This window comes from Salmo salar, chromosome ssa18 (assembly GCF_905237065.1).
Source record: "Salmo salar chromosome ssa18, Ssal_v3.1, whole genome shotgun sequence".
Taxonomy (NCBI): domain Eukaryota; kingdom Metazoa; phylum Chordata; class Actinopteri; order Salmoniformes; family Salmonidae; genus Salmo; species Salmo salar.
In genome coordinates, this window is record NC_059459.1 from 77,286,464 (window position 1) to 77,310,617 (window position 24,154).

At 42.4% G+C, this 24,154-nt stretch overlaps 1 protein-coding gene across 2 annotated transcripts in view; it reads left to right on the forward strand.

Annotated features, from left to right (window-relative positions):
- phka1a (phosphorylase kinase, alpha 1a (muscle)) overlaps window positions 1–23,940 on the forward strand; it is a 49,675-nt gene extending 25,735 nt beyond the window's left edge. Inside the window, exons 10-33 of one of the 2 annotated variants that reach the window (XM_014156625.2) lie at window positions 2,441–2,563; window positions 2,841–2,936; window positions 3,140–3,247; window positions 3,838–3,916; window positions 5,014–5,148; window positions 7,148–7,257; window positions 8,547–8,691; window positions 8,781–8,859; window positions 9,648–9,805; window positions 12,021–12,088; window positions 12,408–12,510; window positions 13,207–13,301; window positions 13,403–13,548; window positions 13,803–13,956; window positions 14,284–14,363; window positions 14,711–14,789; window positions 14,897–15,026; window positions 15,837–15,938; window positions 16,130–16,245; window positions 17,643–17,687; window positions 19,762–19,923; window positions 22,934–22,987; window positions 23,196–23,396; window positions 23,676–23,940. In XM_014156625.2, coding sequence (XP_014012100.1) covers window positions 2,441–2,563; window positions 2,841–2,936; window positions 3,140–3,247; window positions 3,838–3,916; window positions 5,014–5,148; window positions 7,148–7,257; window positions 8,547–8,691; window positions 8,781–8,859; window positions 9,648–9,805; window positions 12,021–12,088; window positions 12,408–12,510; window positions 13,207–13,301; window positions 13,403–13,548; window positions 13,803–13,956; window positions 14,284–14,363; window positions 14,711–14,789; window positions 14,897–15,026; window positions 15,837–15,938; window positions 16,130–16,245; window positions 17,643–17,687; window positions 19,762–19,923; window positions 22,934–22,987; window positions 23,196–23,396; window positions 23,676–23,849 — 2,742 coding nt within the window. In that variant the 3' untranslated portion in view covers window positions 23,850–23,940. The other variant, XM_014156626.2, reaches the window with a different exon arrangement.
- Window positions 23,941–24,154: the final 214 nt, after the last annotated feature.

Genomic DNA, 24,154 nt, shown 5'->3' on the forward strand with positions numbered 1-24,154 from the left:
GCCGACTCGTGCTCTAGTAGACTAATAGCTGCCCTAGTAGACTAATAGCTGCCCTAGTAGACTAATAGCTGCCCTAGTAGACTAATAGCTGCCCCCCTAGTAGACGAATAGCCGCCGCCCTAGTAGACGAATAGCCGCCGCCCAGGTAGACGAATAGCCGCCGCCCTGGTAGACGAATAGCCGCCGCCCAGGTAGACGAATAGCCGCCGCCCTGGTAGACTAATAGCCGCCGCCCAGGTAGACTAATAGCCGCCGCCCTGGTAGACTAATAGCCGCCGCCCTGGTAGACTAATAGCCGCCGCCCTGGTAGACTAATAGCCGCCGCCCTGGTAGACTAATAGCCGCCGCCCTGGTAGACTAATAGCCGCCGCCCTGGTAGACTAATAGCCGCCGCCCTGGTAGACTAATAGCCGCCGCCCTGGTAGACTGATGGCTGCCATCGCTAGGATATTTATAATCTAATATGATTAGGTAGTACCTGTCTTGACTGCATCAAACCCATCACATTTTTTTTTGCTTCATGCGCTTTCTCGTCCTACACAGTTACAAACAACAACAACTCCATTCAGAATATAACGTAGCATCCTACCTGTTGGCTCGTGGTCGTTGTAGCCTATCCTTCTTGAACTTTTAATTCCACCATTTTGATTCCATCTTCCATGATTACATATCTTCTAATGGTTACCCCACATGGAGGCTCTATGACTGCAGCCTATTGCTGCTTTGATAACTCACGATTGGCCAACTACAACAATCGTGAAACATACAGAGCAGCATCATTAATTATACCATTTATCTCTCTCTCTCTACTGCAGCAGTCACGTTCACATCTGTATGGTTCCTTCCTGACAAGTCAGTAAAAATTAGGCTACACATACCCAAGACCCGTGACAATTGTGTCGGAGCCGACCCAGACCCGTGACAATTGTGTCGGAGCTCGACCCAGACCCGTGACAATTGTGTCGGAGCCGACCCAGACCCGTGACATTATTTAGAATTCTGGATTCGGACCCGTTATCTCCCACTATCTTTAATTAACATTAAATTGTTAGCTAGCTAACTTGTTATGTGGGATACAGGGATGAAAATGACCATGGCTGGTGAAATAGTCAGTGAAACATTTAGACTAGCGTTAGCTATAGCAGCTTGTCTTCAAATTTGCCTTCAATAGTACTCACTCCAACAACACTGGCTATAGCCTACCTTAAACAAACACAAAGTATATGCAAGTAGTGAAGGCCTGAGTTTATAAAGTATTGTGTACTTAGCTAGCTAGCTAGCTTAACATACCTTGCTTGCTCCTTGTTGAATATGCTCTCTCATCTCTCCATCCATGATGAGGTGTATTGACAACTGATTAGCTAAATCAAACAACAAACAACATATCGCTATTTATCTGAGAAGTCAGCTGTCAGCTTCAACGATGATTGATGACTAACTAGAAAATGGGAAGACTGTGTTACTATTAGGAGCCCAATCTCAATCCCAATTCACACCCCTTCTCGCCTGTGTACTCGTTCACAAAGATTAAAAGCAGTGGATTGTTGTAACTATTGGTAGACAATTCATCTACAATTCATCTGCTTTTCCATCTGTGAGGGGAGTGAAGGCACTTGGCCATGGAGATCAAGAAATGGGACACACCTCGAAATGAAAGAGCTAACAAACGACAGCAAGATGCTTCTCACTTCCAACAAGTTCAGAATAAGATATCGATTGCTTTTGCTACCTAAAATAATTCAGAACTTGTGAAATTACTGCAATAATGTTCATATATGTTGAGCACTTTTCATGTCATTTTGGCCAGCTTATAGGCTAATACCCACTGATCAAACAACATCGGAAGAAAGTGTGAACCTGTTATGAACGTTATCTCCAGCATACGACAAAATGACAATCCCACCTACTTGTATTCATAACTCCATTGTTGATCGTAAATGATTAACTTTATACTGCTACATTGCTAACTACGTTAGCTAGCTAATTATTCTGTGTCCAAACCAGCCTGATTTAATTGATTTGTAGCATGTTATCTTGAATTGGGTCAAGTCAGCTGCCACACTCAGGTCAGGGAATTTTGAGCTAGCTTTTTCACGTTGGGCATGCTAGCTAACGGTTTTTTTTTAAACGTGGAAATTAACCATTTTCCTCAAGTAATCATACAATATATTTACATTACCCTTAAAGTAAAGGGTTTAAAGTATCCAAAACAACAAATCTAGATTTACACAAGAACTGATTTTCGTAGCATTTTGAATTTTTCCAACAATGAGTCGGTGCGACATCCGACAGGTTCTCATATGTTGCGTCACATCTCCTCAGAAAAAATGTCATTCTGGAACTGTACTTTGTTTTATTGCCCTCCTTTTCATCCATCCATCTCCTATTGTTCTCTCCCCATAATTCTGTGGTTCTGTTCCCTCCCTCCCTCCCGTCCCAGGACCCTAACCGTCTATACTATGAGTCTGCTGAGCTGAAGCTCTTTGAGAACATAGAGTGTGAATGGCCCCTGTTCTGGACCTACCTCATACTGGATGGCGTCTTCACCAACAGCCCAGAACAGGTGGCTATATAGCAAGTTAAATAATACTACTAATAATTAGAGGGTGCTTATATAGTCCTGTTTCACTGTATGTACAAGTGGGTAACCTGTATGTGTGAAATGGAAATGTGTTTTTTGCCTTGCTCAAGGGCAGAACAATATATTTTAACCTTGTCAGCTCGGGGATTCGATCCAGCAACTGCCAGGCTACCTGAGCAGGTTATGAACTCTCATAGGAGTTAATATGCCTTCATAGCATTGTCATTACCTGCCATGTCTCTGTTTGTAAACCGTCTAGGTCCAGGAGTACAGGGATGCTCTGGAGGGGATTCTGATCAAACAGAAGGACGGGATCTGTCTACTACCAGAGCTCTACAGTGTTCCACCTGATAGGGTAAGACTGGAAGACCAGGGTGTAGTGGTGGCTTAATGGAACTTTCACAACATTTCCCAGGTTTTCCAGAAGTCCTGGTTGGTAGATTCCCAGAATGGGAAGGGAATAAGCAGGAACTCCAGAATCCTCCAAACATGATTTCTGGAACACCTGGGAGTTTAGCAAGCCTAATCACACATGTGAACCAATGTTGTTTATTACAGGTGGATGAGGAGTATGTAAACCCCCACTCTGTGGAGAGGGTCCCTCTGGGGAAGCTCCCTCTAAAGTGGGGTCAGTCCCTCTACGTACTGGGAAGTCTACTGGCAGAGGTGAGAGGTCACTCACTACACTAGCTAGTGTACACTGTACTACACACGCTACACTAGCTAGTGTACACTGTACTACACACGCTACACTAGCTAGTGTACACTGTGCTACACTAGCTAGTGTACACTATACTACACACACTAGCTAGTGAATACTACACTACACTAGCTAGTGTACACACACTACACTAGCTAGTGTACACTATACTACACACGCTACACTAAGTAGTGTATACTATGCTACACTTGCTAGTGTACACTATACTACACACGCTACACTAGCTAGTGTATACTATGCTACACTTGCTAGTGTACACTATACTACACACGCTACACTAGCTAGTGTATACTATACTACACACGCTACACTAAGTAGTGTATACTATGCTACACTAGGTAGTGTATACTATACTACACACGCTACACTAGCTAGTGTATACTATGCTACACTAAGTAGTGTATACTATGCAACACTAGGTAGTGTACACTATGCTACAAACACTACAATAGCTGGTGACTAACTGCCGTTGGGTGATAAAGTCCTCTCTCCGGTATTGTATGGTAAAGCTTTGCCCTCTCTCTGTGTTCTACAGGGTTTCCTGGCCCCTGGAGAGATAGATCCTCTCAACCGACGTTTCTCCACCATCCCCAAGCCAGACGTGGTGGTGCAGGGTGAGATATGAAGGCTACATACTGAATAATATGTCTACGTTTTATAAAAGCGTCTGCTAAAGGACCATATTTAAAGGCCAGTTTATACTTGGTCTAACGACATGTCTGTAGACAATTCCAATCTGACAGGTGTCCCTGGTCAAAACAACATGTAATTTATACTCATGTGGAATGTCTGTTGATCGTCGCTGCGACTGGCGGTTTCCTTGTCGCACAGACATGAAAAAGTGAATGTCTCTGTGACTGTCGCAACGTCCGTTGTCGTGGTTACTAGTTACTATAGCAACAATACCAAATCCATCTGACAAGGTGGTGCAGGAGTTCTACAATTATCTTATAGAATGACCTACTTTTATTTTGTCACATTCACAACCGTAAGGTATTTTCTGGAAGCTCGCCATCTTTACCTTGTAAATAATGATGTGGGTTAATTTTCCTGTAATAATTTATAAAATGAGCGGAAGTTATACTCTTGGTCATTATTTGAACTGGTTAGCCAGCTAGCTAGCTAAAAATGAACCAAAATATTATTTAGAAAGTTGCTTGTAGTTGACATTTTACTTAATTTTTAAACAGATGGGTTTATTGGTGTTAAAATAGAGCAAGTATGCTATTCGGGGCACCGGGCTGCTGATGTCACGTAGAGACTGTGGTTTTGTGTCGGGCAAGAATAGAATGTTTTAAGATGTCGCTATGGCGACTGTCTGCAGAAATGTCGATAGACCAACTGTAAACCAGCCTTAATACATACTGTATAATGAATGTAGCTATTAAATATATATACAGTTTGGACACATACTCATTCAAGGGTTTTTTTTCTTTATTTTTATTATTTTCTACATTGTAGAACAATAGTGAAGACAAACTATGAAATAACACATATTGAGTGTTACTGTTTATATTTATTTATTAATCATTTTTTAAGTTTTACATCCCACAATCATCTCATGACATACATGTTTCTGGGAAGAACCCCACCCCCCAACAGTCAAACACATTTTACAGAGAAAATTACATATTTCTAGCTATTTTCATAGTGAAATAAGTCAGTCAAAACTCCTATGTTTTTAAAATGTATTATCTTCCTCTTCCTGTAGTGTCTATCCTGGCAGAGAACGAGGAGATCCAGGAGTTGTTGATGAAGAATGGGATAGAGGTGGAGACAGTAGCTGACATACACCCCATCCATGTCCAACCTGCTAGAGTCCTCAGCCACATTTACGCACGACTCGGTAAACAAAGAGAGGGAGGGAAGGGAGAAAGTTAGGGAAGAATGGGATAGAGGTGGAGACAGTAGCTGACATACACTCCATCCATGTCCCACCTGCTAGAGTCCTCAGCCACATTTACGTATAACTCAGTAATAAATCTTTCACTACCATAGTAATAAATCTTTCACTACCATACAAAAAAGTTTTTGACGGCAAGAAAACAACATTACAAAAGCAAAAACTGGTGAGCTATTGGAAGCCACTTCTACACCGGGCAGTGACGGCCAGTTTCCCGGACCCTAATCCTAGACTAAAAAGCATGCTGAATATCAAATGAAATTGTATTTGTCACATGCGCCGAATACAACAGGTGTAGACCTTACAGTGAAACACTTACTTGCAAATAACAAATTAAAGAGCAGCAGTAAAATAACAATAGCGAGGCTATGTACAAGGGGTACCGGTACAGAGTCAAAGTGCGGGGATACAGGTTAGTCGAGGTAATTTAGGTAATGTGTACATGTAGGTACAGTTATTAAAGTGACTATGCATAGATGATAACAGAGACTAGCAGCAGTGTAAAAGGGGGGGGGGGGGGGTCGGCAATGCAAATAGTCTGGGTGCCATTTGATTCGATGTTCAGGAGTCTTATGGCTTGGGGGTAGAAGCGGTTTAGAAGCCTCTTGGACATAGACTTGGCGCAGTAGCACCGCTTGCCATGCGGTAGCAGAGAGAACAGTCTATGACCAGGGTGGCTGGAGTCTTTGACCATTTTTAAGGCCTTCCTCTGACACCGCCTGGTATAGAGGTCCTGGATGGCAGGAAGCTTGGTCACAGTGATGTACTGGGCCGTACGCACTACCTTCTGTAGTGCCTTGCGGTCGGAGGCCGAGCAGTTGCTACACAAGGCAGTGATGCAACCAGTCAGGATGCTCTCGATGGTGCAGCTGTAGAACCTTTTGTGGATCTGAGGACCCATGCCAAATCATTTCCGTCTCCTGAGGGGGAATAGGTTTTGTCGTGCCTTTTTCACGACTGTCTTGGTGTGCTAAGACCATCTTAGTTTGTTGGTGATGTGGACACCATGGAACTTGAAGCTCTCAACCTGCTCCACTAAAGCCCCGTCAATGAGAATGGGAGCGTGATCAGTCCTCCTTTTCCTGTAGTCCACAATCATGTCCTTTTTCTTGATCATGTTGAGGGAGAGGTTGTTGTCCTGGCACCACACGGCCAGGTCTCTGACCTCCTCCCTATAGGCTGTCTCATCGTTGTCGGTGATCAGGCCAACCACTGTTGTGTTATCTGCAAACTTAATGATGGTGTTGGAGTCGTGCCTGGCCGTAAAGTAATGAGTGGACGGGGAGTACAGGAGGGGACTGAGCACGCACCCCTGAGGGGCCCCCGTGTTGAGGATCAGCGTGGTGATGTGTTGTTACCTACCCTTACCACCTGGGGGCGGCCCGTCAGGAGGTCCAGGATACAGTTGCAGAGGGCGGTGTTTAGTCCCAGGGTCCTTAGCTTAGTGATGAGCTTTGAGGGCACTATGGTGTTGAACGCTCAGCTGTAGTCAATGAATAGCATTCTCACATAGCTGTTCCTTTTGTCCAGGTGGGAAAGGGCAGTGTGGAGTGCAATAGAGATTGCATCATCTGTAGATCTGTTGGTGCGGTATGTAAATTGGAGTGGGTCCAGGGTCTCTGGGACAATGGTGTTGATGCGAGCCATGACCATCCCTTCAAAGCACTTCATGGCTACAAATGTGAGTGCTACTGGTCGGTAGTCATTCAGGCAGGTTACCTTAGTGTTCTTGGGCACAGGGACTATGGTGGTCTGCAGGAAACATGTTGGTATTACAGACTCGGACAGGGAGAGGTTGAAAATGTCAGTGAAGACACTTGCCAGTTGGTCAGCGCATACTCGGATTACACGTCCTTGTAATCCGTTTGGCCCTGCGGCCTAGTGAATGTTGACCTGTTTAAAGGTCTTACTCACATCGATCTGTACTCTTCCTCTTCCCCAGGACGTAACCAGAGACTGGGGCTGACTGGTAGACCCTACAGGAGGATTGGATGTCTAGGAACTTCTAAGTTCTATGTCATCCGCAACACCATCTTTGCCTTCACGCCACAGGTAGACACAGTACAGTACTTATAAAATGTGTGTGTACTTACCTTTTCAGGAGCCCAATGTCCTAACATTTCACCTGAATGTCCTGACAAGGTAGGAAAACAATAACTTTTTTGACAAGTCAGGATGTTTTTCATGTCCTGAATTTGTTCAATTGCTATTTTAAGGTTAAGGGAAAAAATGTTTGACCATTAAGAATTATTTTTCCCTAACACTTAACCTAACCCTAACTCTACCCCTAGTCCTTAACCCTAACTTTAACCCTAACCTCCCCAACATGTCATGAAAATGTGTGTGTGTGTGTGTGTGTGTGTGTGTGTGTGTGTGTGTGTGTGTGTGTGTGTGTGTGTGTGTGAGAGAGAGAAAGCTGAAGCTACCAAAAAACTACCAAAACTATTGCTCATGGTGAACCAGAACAATGAAAATAAACTCTATTGTAAGACCTGATTAGCATGTAGTCTGTCTACCTATAGCATAGCATGTCGCCTAGCTATAGCATGTCGCCTAGCTATAGCATAGCATGTAGCCTAGCTATAGCATAGCATGTCGCCTAGCTATAGCATGTAGCCTACCTATAGCCAAATGAGGGTAGTGTGTTCCGGCTGTAGCTTAGGCTACTTTTATTCTGCTAAAGCACCATTTTCAACAGCACATTTGATAAAATGAACCTAACAAATTACATTTGTTGTCATTCAACCTATTAAGCCTAATATTTCGCAAGCCATTTTACAAACATTTGAATGCTGAAGGTGATGTGCAGATGTGTCAGATCAGGAACAGGCCTACCTCTCGTTGGTCAGCGAGAGAAGCTGCACACAGAGCACAGTTTGACTCGCGTACTGATATTACCTGGGGTTGTTCGGCAAGCAAAATGATTTGTAGATCAATGACTGTCAACCCAATTACATTCGTAGTTCGACACTGAAGAAGAGAACACAGTTGTCACAAGATGAGGGGTATTTTCGGAAGGTAGAAAGTAATTTAAGCAAAACATTTTAGTGAACCCAGCGATTCGTAATGTTTGAATCGATTTTCTGACCGACGCATGGTTACATTTGTGGTCCTGTCGACTGATGCACTCATAGCATTTAACATAACTTTTGAACTGGGGACTGATGAGTGTCCTTACATCGCTGATGACCTTCTAGGATCATTTCATCGTTTAAATGCTCCTTTATTTGGATATCACTTTAGACAGTAGCTACTGAATGTCCTGGGAAGAGAAGGATAATTACTAGTCTTTATTTATTCCCTTTCCTCCCTCTCTCCCCTCCCTCCCTCTCTCCCTCCAGTTCATAGATCACCAGCAGTTCTACTTGGCGTTGGACAACCAGATGATTGTTGACATGCTTCGTACAGACCTGTCCTACCTCTCCTCTCGATGGAGGATGACTGGAAGACCCACTGTCACCTTTCCTATCTCTCAGACCATGCTCAGTGAGTCACACACCAGTGTGTGTGTGTGTGTGTGTGTGTGTGTGTGTGTGTGTGTGTGTGTGTTAGCTCATTGTCCCTGTATGTTTCAGCTGAAGACCACTCTGACCTGGACCCAGCGGTTCTGGCCACTCTGAAGAAGCTACAGGATGGATACTATGGAGGAGCAAGGTGAGTTCTCCTTATATATTCATTCATCTGTCCGTCTGTGACTCCGTCGCCCGTCTGTGACTCCGTCGCCCATCTGTCGGTTTGTTTGAAGAAATTAAGGAACAAAAACATTCATTCATTTATCCCTCAGTCTCAGTTTTTTTTCTCGTTTTTGTTTAATCGTTCGTTCTTTTGATCATTCATGCATTTATCCATTCATAAATTTTTTCTGAAATCACTCGGTCACACACACACACACACACATTTACTCACTTAGTACCTACCTTCACACACACACACACACACACACACACACACACACACACACACACATTTACTCACTTAGTACCTACCTTCACACACACACACACACACACACACATTTACTCACTTAGTACCTACCTACACACACACACACACACACACACACACACACACACACACACACACACACATTTACTCACTTAGTACCTACCTACACACACACACACACACACACACATTTACTCACTTAGTACCTACCTTCACACTTGGTCTCACACACACACACACACACATTTACTCACTTAGTACCTATCTTCACACTCGGTCACACACACACATTTACTCACTTAGTACCTACCTTCACACTCGGTCATACACACACATTTACTCACTTAGTACCTACCTTCACACTCGGGCATACACACACATTTACTCACTTAGTACCTACCTTCACACTTGGTCATACACACACACACACACATTTACTCACTTAGTACCTACCTTCCCTCAGTCAGACATCGATCCATTCATTTCTCTCCCTCCAGGATCCAGACGGGGAAGCTCTCTGAGTTCCTGACCACTTCCTGTTTTGCCAAACTCAGCTTCCTGGATGCCAGTAAGCATGCGGGCGGCATGGGCCGGGAACAAGATGATGATGATGACTATGGATGCTTTGCTGAGCATGGCTTGACCTTCAATGGTGGTAAGAAAGGAAGGAGGAAGGGGAGGGACAGAGGTATTGTGGTATTTTATTAGGATCCCTATTAGCTGTTGCAAAAGCAGCAACTACTCTTCCTGGGGTCCACACAAAACATGAAACAGAACATCAATAGATAAGAACAGCTCAAGGACAGAACTACATAAAAACAATGTAAAGACACACGTAGCCTACATATCAATACATACATATCAATACATACATATCAATACATACAGATCAATACATACATATCAATACAGACACACACTATCTAGGTCAAATAGGGGAGAGGCGTTGTGCCGCTAGGTGTTGCTTTATCTGTTTTTTGAGACCAGGTTTGATGTTTATTTGAGCAATATGAGATGGAAGTTCCATGCAATATGGGCTCTATATAATACTGTACGCTTCCTTGAATTTGTTCTGGATTTAGGGACTGTGAAAAGACCCCTGGTGGCATGTCTGGTGGGATACGTGTGTGTGTCAGAGTGGTGTGTAAGTTGACTATGCAAACAATTTAGGATTTTCAACACGTTAATGTTTCTTATATAAGTAAGTGATGCAGTCAGTCTCTCCTCAACTCTTAGCCAAGAGAGACTGGCATGCATAGTATTTATATCAGCCCTCCGATTACAATTAAGAGCAAAACGTGCCGCTTTGTTTTGGGCCAGCTGCAGTTTAACTGGGTCTTTCCTTGCAGCACTGGACCACACGACTAGACAATAATCAAGATTAGACAAAACTAGAGCCTGCAGGACTTGCTTTTTGGAGTGTGGTGTCAAAAAAGCGGAGTTTCTCTTTATTACAGCCAGACCTCTCCCCATCTTTACGACCATTAATAGTTTAATGCAGGAGGGACTGGTGCACTTCACAAAATAGATGGATCATGAGGAAGGAAAATTATGTGAATATATTGAAGCAACTTCTTAAGACATCAGTCAGGAAGTTAAAGTTTGATTACCAAATAATAATTGAGTGTATGTAAACTTCTGACCCACTGGGAATGTGATGAAAGAAATAAAAGCTGAAATAAATAATTCTCTCTACTATTATTCTGACATTTCACATTCTTAAAATAAAGTGGAGATCATAACTCACCTAAGACAGGGAATTTTTACTAAGGTGTATGTAAACTTCCGACTTCAACTGTATATGTTTTGACCATGACAGTTTACAATCTAAGGTAACGCCAAGTCATTTAGTCTCCCAACTCAACACACCATTCATTACCAGATTCAGCCGAGGTCTAGAACTTAAGAAATGATTTGTACCAAATACAATGCTCTTAGATTTAGAGATGTTCAGGACCAGTTTATTACAAAACAGACTGCAACTCTTTTGTTAAAGGTTTCAGTGACTTCATTAGCTGTGGTTGCTGATGCGTATATGGTTGAAGCATCAGCATACATGGACACACATGCTTTGTTTAATGCCAGTGGCAGGTCATTGGTAAAAATAGAAAAGATTAGAGGGCCTAGAGAGTTGCCCTGTGGTACACCACAGTTTACATATTTGACATTAGAGAAGCTTCCATTATAGAAAACCATTTGAGTTCTATTAGATGGATAGCTCTGAATCCACGATAAAGCGGAGGTCAAAAAGCCATAAGACATTTGTATTTTTCAACAATAGGTTATGGTCAATAATATCAAAGGCTGCACTGAAATCTAACAGTACAGCTCCCACAATCTTATTATTATCAATGTCTTTCAACCAATCATCAGTCATTTGTGTCAGTGCAGTACATGTTGAGTGCCCTTCTCTATAAGCATGCTGGAAGTCTGTTGTTAATTTGTTTACAGTGAAATAGCATTGTATTTGGTCAAACACTATTTTTTCCAACAGTTTGCTAAGAGCTGGCAGCAAGCTGATAGGTCGGCTGTTAGAACCAGTCAAGGCCACTTTACCACTCTTGGGTAGCAGAATTACTTTGGCTTCCCTCCAGGCCTGAGGACTAAGACTTTCCTCTAGGCTCAGATTAAAGATATGACAGATAGGAATGGCTATAGAGTCAGCTACCATCCTCAGTAGCTTTCCTTCAAAGTTGTCAATGCAGGAGGTTTGTCATTGTTGATCGATAACAATCATTTTTCCACCTCTCCCACACTAACTTTATAACATTCAAACTTGCAAAGCCCTTAGCTCTCTGTGTGTGTGTGTCTTTCTCTCCTTCTACTCCCCTTCATCTCTCCCCTCCTCCTTTCTCCCCCTCCTTCTCTAGAGGCTGATGATCTAGCCCAGTACCTGGACCAGTTGTTGACCACAGCGAACCCCAGCACAGGGTCAAAGGTCAGGGTTATTTATTAGTAAATACACATTTTTTTTTACATCTACATTTTCTCACATAAAGTATTAAATATATATATATATATATATATATATATATATGTGTGTGTGTGTGTGTGTGTGTGTGTGTGTGTGTGTGTGTGTGTGTGTGTGTGTGTGTGCACATCCTCATCCTGGACAAAAAATAGAAGCTCATTGTAGAATGTCCATTGAAATGGTTTATAGTCCAGGATTAGGCTTAATCTGTGTCTGGGAAACCTGGCCTTAATCTAACCAACACACTTGTCCCATGTCTTTTCTGGATGATTATTTTGGGTTATAGGTCAGAGGTGACTCTGGAGGGCTGGACAGGTTCAAAGCAGCAGCCACGAAGACCAAGGAACTGGTGTCTCTGATGCACAAGGCCAAGGAACTCCACCTACACAGTGAGAACCTTTTTAAGGGTGTCAAACTCATTCCATGGAGGGCACAGTGTCTGCAGGTTATTGCTGTTTGTTGTACCTGTTCGATCAAGGTCATTTGAACAGATCTCTCTTTTTACCCCATCTCTCCCCTCCTCCCCCCCTCTCTGTCGCTCTCTCTCCCCTCCTCCTCCTCCTCTCTGTCGCTCTCTCTACCCTCCTCCTCCTCCTCCTCTCTGTCGCTCTCTCTACCCTCCTCCTCCTCCTCTCTCTGCGTCTCCCTTGTCGCTCTCTCTACCCTCCTCCTCCTTTACCCCTCTCTGTCGCTCTCTCTACCCTCCTCCTCGTCTCTGTCGCTCTCCCCCCCCTGTCGCTCTCTCTACCCTCCTCCTCCTCTCTGGTTCCCCCCTCCTCTCTACCCTCCTCTCTGTCGCTCTCTCTCCCTCCTCCTCCTCTCTTGCTCCCCCCCCTCTCTCTTACCTCCTCCCTCTGTCGCTCTCCCCCCTGTTTCTCCCTCCTCCTCCTCTCTGTCGCTTCCTTGCTCTCTCTACCCTCCTCCTCCTCTCTGTCTCTCCCCCCTTCCTCCCTCCTCTCTCTGTCGCTCTCCCCCCCCTCTGCTCTCTCTACCCTCCTCCTCCTCTCTGTCGCTCTCTACCCCCCCCCTCTGTCGCTCTCACCCTCCTCCTCCTCTCTGTCGCTCTCTACCCCCCCCTCTTCTAGATGCCCACTTGTATCTCCCCACCAAGCTCTTCCGTTCCCCTCAGCCCTCCCTCCACCTCACCCTCACAGATTCCTCTGCGCCTCACACCACTCAGGTAGGTGTGTGTGTGTGTGTGTGTGCACATGTGAACACATTAACATTTTCTCTTGCCTTATACTAAAAGACCACTCTCTCTCTCACTCTCTCTCTCTATAGTTTCCTCAGGTAGTAGTGACCTCAGAGTGTAAACTGCCTAGAGATGCCAGTGGTGATATAGACTACAATAGACTGGTCCAGCTCCTCAGAGACACCTACAGTCTACCAGACCAGGCGGACATACTGTACATCCTCTTCAAAGACAAGTCAGATTCTCTTCTATCTCTTCATACAAGATCTCTTTCTTTCTGTTTGTCTGTATTCATCCCTCCATCCTTCTTTACTGATACTTAAAAATCGACCTGCTTTGAATTGAACCTGAGAATTTTCAAGAATTGTGTGTCTGTCTCTGTCTGTGTGCGTGCGTGTCTTTGTCTGTGTGCGTGCGTGTCTCTGTCTGTGTGCGTGCGTGTCTCTGTCTGTGTGCGTGCGTGTCTCTGTGTGTGTATCTGTCCACTAGGGGTATGGAGTGGGACACCAGGCTACATGGTAAAGGCTCTACAGTCCGCTCCTTGCTGACAGACCTGTATGTGAAGGCAGGAGACCTCAAACACTGGGGACTCATACGCATGATCTCTGGAATACTGAGGAAGAAAGTAGAGGAACTCGACTGGGTAAACATAGAAACGCACACACATTGTTCAGTCTCTGTCTCTCTGCTGCTGCTGAACTTTTCAGTGGTTGATTAGTGCTAGCCTATTATGATTGGTTGCTAGGTGTTAGCTGGCCTGTTTTTATTGGTTGATGAGTGTGTACTTGTTTTTGATTGGTTTCTGTGTCTCAGCCGGACTGTTTGTGATTGGTTGCTAGGTGTCAACTGGCGTATTTTGATTGGTGGCTAGGTGTCAGCAGGCCTGTTTTGATTGGTTGATGAGGACAGATCTGTTTTGATTGGTTGATGAACGTATACTTGTTTTTGATTAGTTGCTGTGTGTCCCCAGGCTTGCTCTGATTTGTTGGCCCACCAGAAGCACCTGACTGTGGGTCTGCCTCCAGAACCTCGGGAGAAGACCATCACAGCGTCAGTTTACTTCCTACATCCTAAATGGCACCAGGTTCCCTTTGTGGGGCACTACTTTTGACCAGAGACTCTGAGTGATGCATATTGACCAGGGCTCCCCTTGATAAATACAGTAGATATATGGTGGTTAAATATATTAAAAATATACATGGTTGTGATGGTCTCTCTCTGTGTCCCTTTACCTCTCTCTTTCCTATTACTTTCTCTCTCTCATCCTTCTCTCTCTCATCCTCTCTCTGCATTACTTCATCTCTCTCTCTCTTTCCTACTTTCTCTCTCTCTCAACCTTCTTTCTCTCTCTTTATCCCTTCATCTCTCTCCTCTCTCTACATCTCTCTGTCGCTCAGACCCATCCCTCCAGACAAGCTGGCCATGCTGATAGATGAAGCTAGTGAGAACAACATCACTATAGCCATCCTTACACAGGTACACGGGCACACAATACTGTAAGCTCACTCATTTGGCCAAGCCTTCTGTTTCAAACTACCTCTGTTTCTCTCTCTTGCGGTTGTGTGTGTGTGTGTATTTAACAGGAGATCATGGTGTACCTGGCGATGAACATGCGTACCCAGCCCAGCCTGTTCAGTGAGATGTACAGGCTGCGTATCGGACTCATCATCCAGGTGATGGCCACTGAACTGGCACAGTCTCTCAACTGCTCAGGTAATAACAGTCATATGAATAGTAGCAGTAAGTTGGACCCAGAGCTGGCACAGTCTCTCAACCTCTCAGGTAATAACAGTCATATGAATAGTAGCAGTAAGTTGGACCCAGAGCTAGTACAGTCTCTCAACCGCTCAGGTAATAACAGTCATATGAATAGTAGCAGTAAGTTGGACCCAGAGCTGGTACAGTCTCTCAACCTCTCAGGTAATAACAGTCATATGAATAGTAGCAGTAAGTTGGACCCAGAGCTGGTACAGTCTCTCAACCTCTCAGGTAATAACAGTCATATGAATAGTAGCAGTAAGTTAAACCCAGAGCTAATACAATCTCTCAACTGCTCAGGTAATAACAGTCATATGAATAGTAGCAGTAAGTTGGACCCAGAGCTGGCACAGTCTCTCAACCGCTCAGGTAATAACAGTCATATGAATAGTAGCAGTAAGTTGAACCCAGAGCTGGTACAGTCTCTCAACTGCTCAGGTAATAACAGTCATATGAATAGTAGCAGTAAGTTGGACCCAGAGCTGGTACAGTCTCTCAACCTCTCAGGTAATAACAGTCATATGAATAGTAGCAGTAAGTTGGACCCAGAGCTGGTACAGTCTCTCAACCTCTCAGGTCACAATGACGAGAAAAGGACATTCCCTAAAGTGTTTTTTATTATTTTCAGTGAAGTAGGAACTAGTGTCAAACATCCTGTAACCAGTCACAATGGAATACAATGATTATTTTTTATGTGAAAAGTGAAAATTGTGTGTGTGTGTGTGTGTGTGTGTGTGTGTCGTGTGTGTGTCGTGGGCCCTGTAGGAGAGGAGGCTACAGAGAGTCTGATGAGTCTGAGTCCGTCAGAATTAAAGATCCTGCTGCATCACATCCTCAGTGGGAAGGAGTTTGGAGTGCAGAGGAGCGGTATGAAGCCTTTATGAACTGTTATGACATCCCTATGAGCTGTTATGACATCCCTATGAACATCTTTATGGACAGTTATTAGATTGCCATGAACTCATATTGTACATATAATATACACACATATTATGACATCCTTATATGTGGTATCCTATGTTTGTTCTATGTTATAATTGTGTGTGTGTGTATTCCAGTGCGTTCCGTAGACGCAGGTGCCAGTCCTGCCATCTCTATCCACGAGGTGGGTAATGTGGGCGCCACCAAGAGCGAGAGGGCGGGCATCAGCAAGCTGAAGAGTGACATGAGGATGGTACGTATTAAAGGGGCAATCTGGGATTGAAACCGCAACAAAGCGTGTACCCTGACGACCATGTAACCCTGACGACCATGTAACCCTGACGACACTTTTTTGGGGGGGGGGTTAACATCTGAGGGACGGGGCTGGAGAAATGTAACCATGTATAGAAGGAATTATGGATGTTGACCATCAGAGAGATCAACATGATAGTTTTAATTGTAGTGTGTTTATCCTTTCTACTAATTTGTTATTTTACCTGGTCAAAATAGGTCAACTAAACCTGAACTAAAACCAATTGGCTTGGGACTCTATGATATCACAGGTCTATTAGCTTTTTAAAGCTGCAAAATGTAACTTTTGGGGTGACCTGACCAAATTCTCATTGACAGATCTATAACACACAGATCTATAACACACAGATCTATAACACACATTTCTTTCTCATTGAAAGCAAGTCTAAGAAGTGGTAGATATGTTCTTAAGTTTCGCGTTTTGCGTCTTTTTACTTTCATTTTGTTTTTGTACACCAGCTTCAAACAGCTGAAAATACAATATTTTTTAGATATGGAAAATATATTTTAGAGTTTAGACGGTACAATGATTCTCTACACTAGACTTGCTTGTTTTGTCACATAAACTGAAATTAGGCGAAGTATTAGAATATTTGCAACCAGGAAATGAAGGAGTGATTTCTGCATAGCGCGCAACTTTAAAGGGTTCAGAACCCTATGAATGTGACACAACTTTTGTAGGTTTTTTAAATGGTGTTTAATCGTCATAGACGTGGCCCAATGGTCTTCAGCAAATTCATCCACAAACACAAATATAATTATATACATATTAAATTAACGCTTTTTCACGAATTTGATTATATAATTGCCAAGCTCATTCAAAAGGGGTCTGACCCCGATGTAGGAGGTCACTTTCAGGGAATTGAAGTAAAGAAAAACATTGGTTATGACACTACAGCCCGAATACCAACAGTACCCAGACTGTTCTCCTCTCCAGAGCTTGTCACTCAGTCATCTTTCCATTTCAGTTGGAGGAGCACAAGTTGTCATGGTCGCAGCCAAGACAGGTGATGATGATGATGGTCATGACTTGTTGCTTGGTTACAGGGTGTTAATTCACTTGTGCGCTGTCAGCAGTTTGCATGCAAAAGTCACTTAAAATCTTTTGAATTATGGTCAAAAATCAGGTTGTGGTTCACTTGTGGTCAATCCACTGGATCCAGGGTTCTTATGTTATTGCCTTGGTAACAGGGCGGTCTCTATGGTGATGACTATGGTGGTCGGTTAGCACAGTTTTTAACGTGGTTGTTCACCCTAACGAAGTTCACACACACACTGTTCCCACTGGATGTTGTCATTGGCTGTTGTCCTGTTGTGAATTCTTTCTCCCCACCTCAGAGCCTAACACCACATTCACTGGACATGGGACATATTGAATCTGGGGTAAGAGTTAAAATACATTTTAGCACACCAAAATGTACTTTCAAATTGTCATCGCTTTTCCAGTTTACATCCTAACTCATTGTAATTATCAAAGCGAAATTGCCATTTTGCAGTTGAAATGGTTAATCTCTCATTGGCTTAACGTGATATGTATACAGTATGTATATTTTATGGCTCTGTCAGTGGTACAACCTCCCGCCCATAGGGCATACATTATATTCGTATGTATTTATATATTCATATGTACTGTATAGGTCTCCCCCCCAGTTGATGTCTTTACTATTATTCTACAATGTAGAAAATAGTGAAAATGAAGAAAAACCCTTGAATGAGTGGGTGTGCCCAAACTTTTGACTGGTACTGTACAGTGAGGGGAAAAAAGTATTTGATCCCCTGCTGATTTTGTACGTTTGCCCACTGACAAAGAAATGATCAGTCTATAATTTTAATGGTAGGTTTATTTGAACAGTGAGAGACAGAATAACAACTCAACTCAATCAGAAAGATTTCTGGCTCCCAGGTGTCTTTTATACAGGTAACGAGCTGAGATTAGGAGCACACACTTAAAGGGAGTGCTCCTAACCGAAGCTTGTTACCTGTATAAAAGACACCTGTCCACAGAGGCAATCAATCAATCAGAATCCAAACTCTCCACCATGACCAAGACCAAAGAGCTCTCCAAGGATGTCAGGGACAAGATTGTAGACCTACACAAGGTTGGAATGGGCTACAAGACCATCGCCAAGCAGCTTGGTGAGAAGGTGACAACAGTTGGTGCGATTATTCGCAAATGGAAGAAACACAAAAGAACTGTCAATCTCCCTCGGCCTGGGGCTCCATGCAAGATCTCACCTCGTGGAGTTGCAATGATCATGAGAACGGTGAGGAATCAGCCCAGAACTACACGGGAGGATCTTGTCAATGATTTCAAGGCAGCTGGGACCATAGTCACCAAGAAACAATTGGTAACACACTACGCCGTGAAGGACTGAAATCCTGCAGCGCCCGCAAGGTCCCCCTGCTCAAGAAAGCACATATACATGCCCATCTGAAGTTTGCCAATGAACATCTGAATGATTCAGAGGACAACTGGGTGAAAGTGTTGTGGTCAGATGAGACCGAAATGGAGCTCTTTGGCATCAACTCAACTCGCCGTGTTTGGAGGAGGAGGAATGCTGCCTATGACCCCAAGAACACCATCTCCACCATCAAACATGGAGGTGGAAACATTATGCTTTGGGGGTGTTTTTCTGCTAAGGGGACAGGACAACTTCACCGCAGCAAAGGGACGATGGACGGGGCCATATACCGTCAGCTCTTGGGAGAGAACCTCCTTCCCTCAGCCAGGGCATTGAAAATGGGTTGTGGATGGGTATTCCAGCATGGCAATGACCCAAAACACACGGCCAAGGCAACAAAGGAGTGGCTCAAAAAGAAGCACTTCAAGGTCCTGGAGTGGCCTAGCCAGTCTCCAGACCTTAATCCCATAGAAAATCTGTGGAGGGAGCTGAAGGTTCGAGTTGCCAAACGTCAGCCTCGAAACCTTAATGACTTGGAGAAGATCTGCAAAGAGGAGTGGGACAAAATCCCTCCTGAGATGTGTGCAAACCTGGTGGCCAACTACAAGAAACGTCTGACCTCTGCGATTGCCAACAACGGTTTTGCCACCAAGTACTAAGTCATGTTTTGCAGAGGGGTCAAATACTTATTTCCCTCATTAAAATGCAAATCAATTTATTACATTTTTGACATGCGTTTTTCTGGATTTTTTTGTTGTTATTCTGTCTCTCACTGTTCAAATAAACCTACCATTAAAATTATAGACTGATCATTTTTGTCAGTGGGCAAATGTACAAAATCAGCAGGGGATCAAATACTTTCTCCCTCACTGTATATGTATGCATATATTTGTGTTGTAGCGAATTTGGTGGGTAGCCCCGACCGGGACTCGAACCGGGGTCAAGCAACTGTGAAGCCAACACCTTAAACATTACGCCAGGAGGTGGGGAGTTCTTGATGAGGTCGCTAGGTGTTGGGTTAAGGTTGCTACAGTGTGTGTGTGTGTGTGTCACAGAGGTACAGGCTCCCCTCCATAGAGTCTCTGGACGTTCCAGTGAGCACGTCCATCGTCAAGGATACGAGGCACGGCCAATGGCTGCGTAGGAGACGTCTAGACGGAGCACTCAACAGAGTCCCCATAGGCTTCTATCAGAAGGTCTGGAAGATTCTGCAGAAGGTCTGGATTTACCTTGCAATATATATTTAGTATAAGTATATTTTGTATAGTATTACTGTGTGTATGTATGTATGTGTGTGTGTGTGTGTGTGTGTGTGTGTGTGTGTGTGTGTGTATGTGTATATATATATATATATATATATATATATATATATATATATATATATATATATATATATATATATATATATATATATATATATACACACATATCTTAAATAATTATGAATAGATCCACCATTGAGCACAAAAACAACACTTGTTACAGACGTATATATATATACGTATACGTACATATGTGTATATATATATGTGTATATATATTGTTTAGTATATATTGTTTAGTATAACTATGTATATGTGTGTGTATATACTATATATTAGTATAACAATGTATACATAAACATAAACGTCCTCTCATTGTCAACTGCGTTTATTTTCAGCAAACTTAACATGTGTAAATATTTGTATGAACATAGCAAGATTCAACAACTGAGACATAAACTGAACAAGTTCCACAGACATGTGACTAACAGAAATGGAATAATGTGTCCCTGAACAAAGGGGGGTCAAAATCAAAAGTAACAGTCAGTATCTGGTGTGCATTAAGTACTGCAGTGCATCTCCTCCTCATGGACTGCACCAGATTTGCTTGCTGTGAGATGTTACCCCACTCTTCTACCAAGGCACCTGCAAGTTCCCGGACATTTCTGGGGGGAATGGACCTAGCCCTCACCCTTCGATCCAACATGTCCCAGACGTGCTCAATGGGATTGAGATCCGGGCTCTTCGCTGGCCATGGCAAAACACTGACATTCCTTTCTTGTAGGAAATCACGCAGAGAACAAGCATTATGGCTGGTGGCATTGTCATGCTGGAGTGTCATGTCAGGATGAGCCTGCAGGAAGGGTACCACATGAGGGAGGAGGATGTCTTCCCTGTAACGCACAGCATTGAGATTGCCTGCAATGACAACAAGCTCAGTCCGATGATGCTGTGACACACCACCCCAGACCATGACGGACCCTCCACCTCGATCCCGCTCCAGTGTACAGGCCTCGGTGTAACGCTCATTCCTTAGATGATAAACGCGAATCCGACCATCACCCCTGGTGAGACAAAACCGCGACTCGTCAGCGAAGAGCACTTTTTGCCAGTCCTGTCTGGTCCAGCGACGGTGGGTTTGTGCCCATAGGCAACGTTGTTGCCGGTGATGTCTGGTGAGGACCTGCCTTACAACAGGCCTACAAGCCCTCAGTCCAGCCTCTCTCAGCCTATTGCGGACAGTCTGAGCACTGATGGAGGGATTGTGCGTTCCTGGTGTAACTCGGGCAGTTGTTGTTGCCATCCTGTACCTGTCCCACAGGTGTGATATTCGGATGTACCGATCCTGTGCAGGTGTTGTTACACGTGGTCTGCCACTGCGAGGACAATCAGCTGTCCACCCTGTCTCCCTGTAGCGCTGTCTTAGGCATCTCACAGTATGGACATAGCAATTTATTGCCCTGGCCACATCTGCAGTCCTCATGCCTCCTTGCAGCATGCCTAAGGCACGTTCACGCAGATGAGCAGGGACCCTGGGCATCTTTCTTTTGGTGTTTTTCAGTCAGTAGAAAGGCCTCTTTACTGTCCTACGTTTTCATAACTGTGTGGTGTCATTCATGTTTACTGTTGCCTTTTATAGTTATAGGATTAGAATCCCCTTTAGGGTTCTACCAAATATAGTATTTTTATTTATTTATATATATATATATATATATATATATACACACACACATACACACACACACATACACAATATTAACATATATATATATACACAATATTAACATTATATATATATTATTGTGTATATATATGTTAATATTGTATGTGTGTGTGTGTGTGTGTGTGTGTGTGTGTGTGTGTGTGTGTGTGTGTGTGTGTGTGTGTGGTATATACACACATACATACACAATATTAACATATATATACACAATATTAACATATATATATATATATAATGTTAATATGTGTGTGTGTGTGTATGTATATATATATATATATATATAATGTTAATATTGTGTATAGTAATAGTATTATGTTAATAGTATTATATATATATAATATTGAATTGTGTATAGTATTATGTTAATAGTATTATATATATATATAATGTTAATATAATATTGAATTGTGTATAGTATTATATATTAATATTGTATTGTGTATAGTAATAGTATTTTATATATATAATAATATAATATTGAATTGTGTATATTATTATATATTGTATTGTGTATAGTAATAGTATTATGTTGATATTATTTTATATATATATAATGTTAATATTGTGTATAGTAATAGTATTATGTTAATATTATTTTATATATATAATGTTAATATAATATTGCATTGTGTATAGTATTATATATTAATATTGTATTGTGTGTAGTAATAGTATTATGTTGATAGTATTTTATATATATATATATAATGTTAATATAATACTGAATTGTGTATAGTATTATATATTAATATTGTGTATAGTATTATATATTAATATTGTGTATGGTAATAGTATTATGTTAATAGTATTTTATATATATATATAATGTTAATATAATATTGAATTGTGTATAGTATTATATATTAATATTGTGTATAGTAATAGTATTATGTTAATAGTATTTTATATATATATATAATGTTAATATAATATTGAATTGTGTATAGTATTATATATTAATATTGTGTATAGTAATAGTATTATGTTAATAGTATTTTATATATATATATATAATGTTAATATAATATTGAATTGTGTATAGTATTATATATTAATATTGTGTATGGTAATAGTATTATGTTAATAGTATTTTATATATATATATAATGTTAATATAATATTGAATTGTGTATAGTATTATATATTAATATTGTGTATGGTAATAGTATTATGTTGATAGTATTTGAACCCAGGTCTGATTCTAACCCATTCAGTCATTAAAGGAATTGCTTTGTTTTGCAGTGTCATGGTCTGTCCATAGAGGGATTCGTTCTACCATCTTCAACGACAAGGGAGGTAAGGCGTCCAATCACAGCGCCGATTAGAAATGCCTCTGTTGAGAAATGATGTACAAAAAAAAATGATGACTACTGATCATGCATTGGAATAATTTTCTATTCAGACAACTGTACTTCCTGACTTCAGAAAGTCTCTCTCTCCAACTCCCCCTCTCTCTCTCATCACCTCCCATCCCTCCACTCCCCCGACCCCCGCCACACCCCAGATGACTTTAGATGAGATCAAGTTTGCGGTGCACGTGGAGACGGTGCTGAACCGGGTGCCCCAGCCGGAGTACCGCCAGTTACTGGTGGAGGCCATCTTAGTTCTCACCATGCTGGCAGACGTGGATATAGACAGCGTGGGCAGCATCATCCATGTAGAGAAGATCGTCCACATCGCCAACGACATGTTTTACCACGACCAGGTGGGTGGGCATGCATTGGTTTGTTCTACTATGAACAGGTGGGTTCTGTTTCTACCAGTACTAGATGGGCCTTTTCCTTTCCTTCTTTCCTTATTTCTTTCCTTATTTCCTTCTTTCCTTATTTCCTTCTTTCCTTATTTCCTTCTTTCCTTATTTCTTTCTTTCTTTCCTTCTTTCATTTCTTCTTTGCTTTCTTTCCTTTCTTTCTTTCTTATATTTTTTTTCTCCATTTTTTTTTTTCTTTCTTAAATTAAAGTCCCTCCCTCCCTTCCTCTACAGAAGGACTTGGGAGCAGAGGAGCAGATCTTAGAGAGAGACCCCTCCACAGGAGTGTGTCGCTTGCTGTATGACAGCGCCCCTAGTGGACGATTTGGCAGTATGACATACCTCACCAGGGCTGTGGCTGTCTATGTCCAGGACTTTCTGCCCAGCGGCTCCTGTGCCCTGCAGTAGACACACACGTGCTGGCTGTGTCAGAATACCCGTACCTGCGTTCTAAAGGGGAGGCTTTTTGGGGTATGTTGAAAGTAGAACGTTTTAATATTATTTGACATTTTTTGTTATATTAATTTGGGCTTTCGTCTAGTAGAATTCGCTATTGAAGGAGACAATCGTCTTTTCACACCCACTTGTGTTTGACAACAGCTGATAATCAGAATAGGGAACGGCGCTCTACAGAAATGAACATAATTAGTATGTTGATATTTGTTGCTTACTGCATATGTCTTTATTAACCAGTACGTTCTAAATGGTATGCA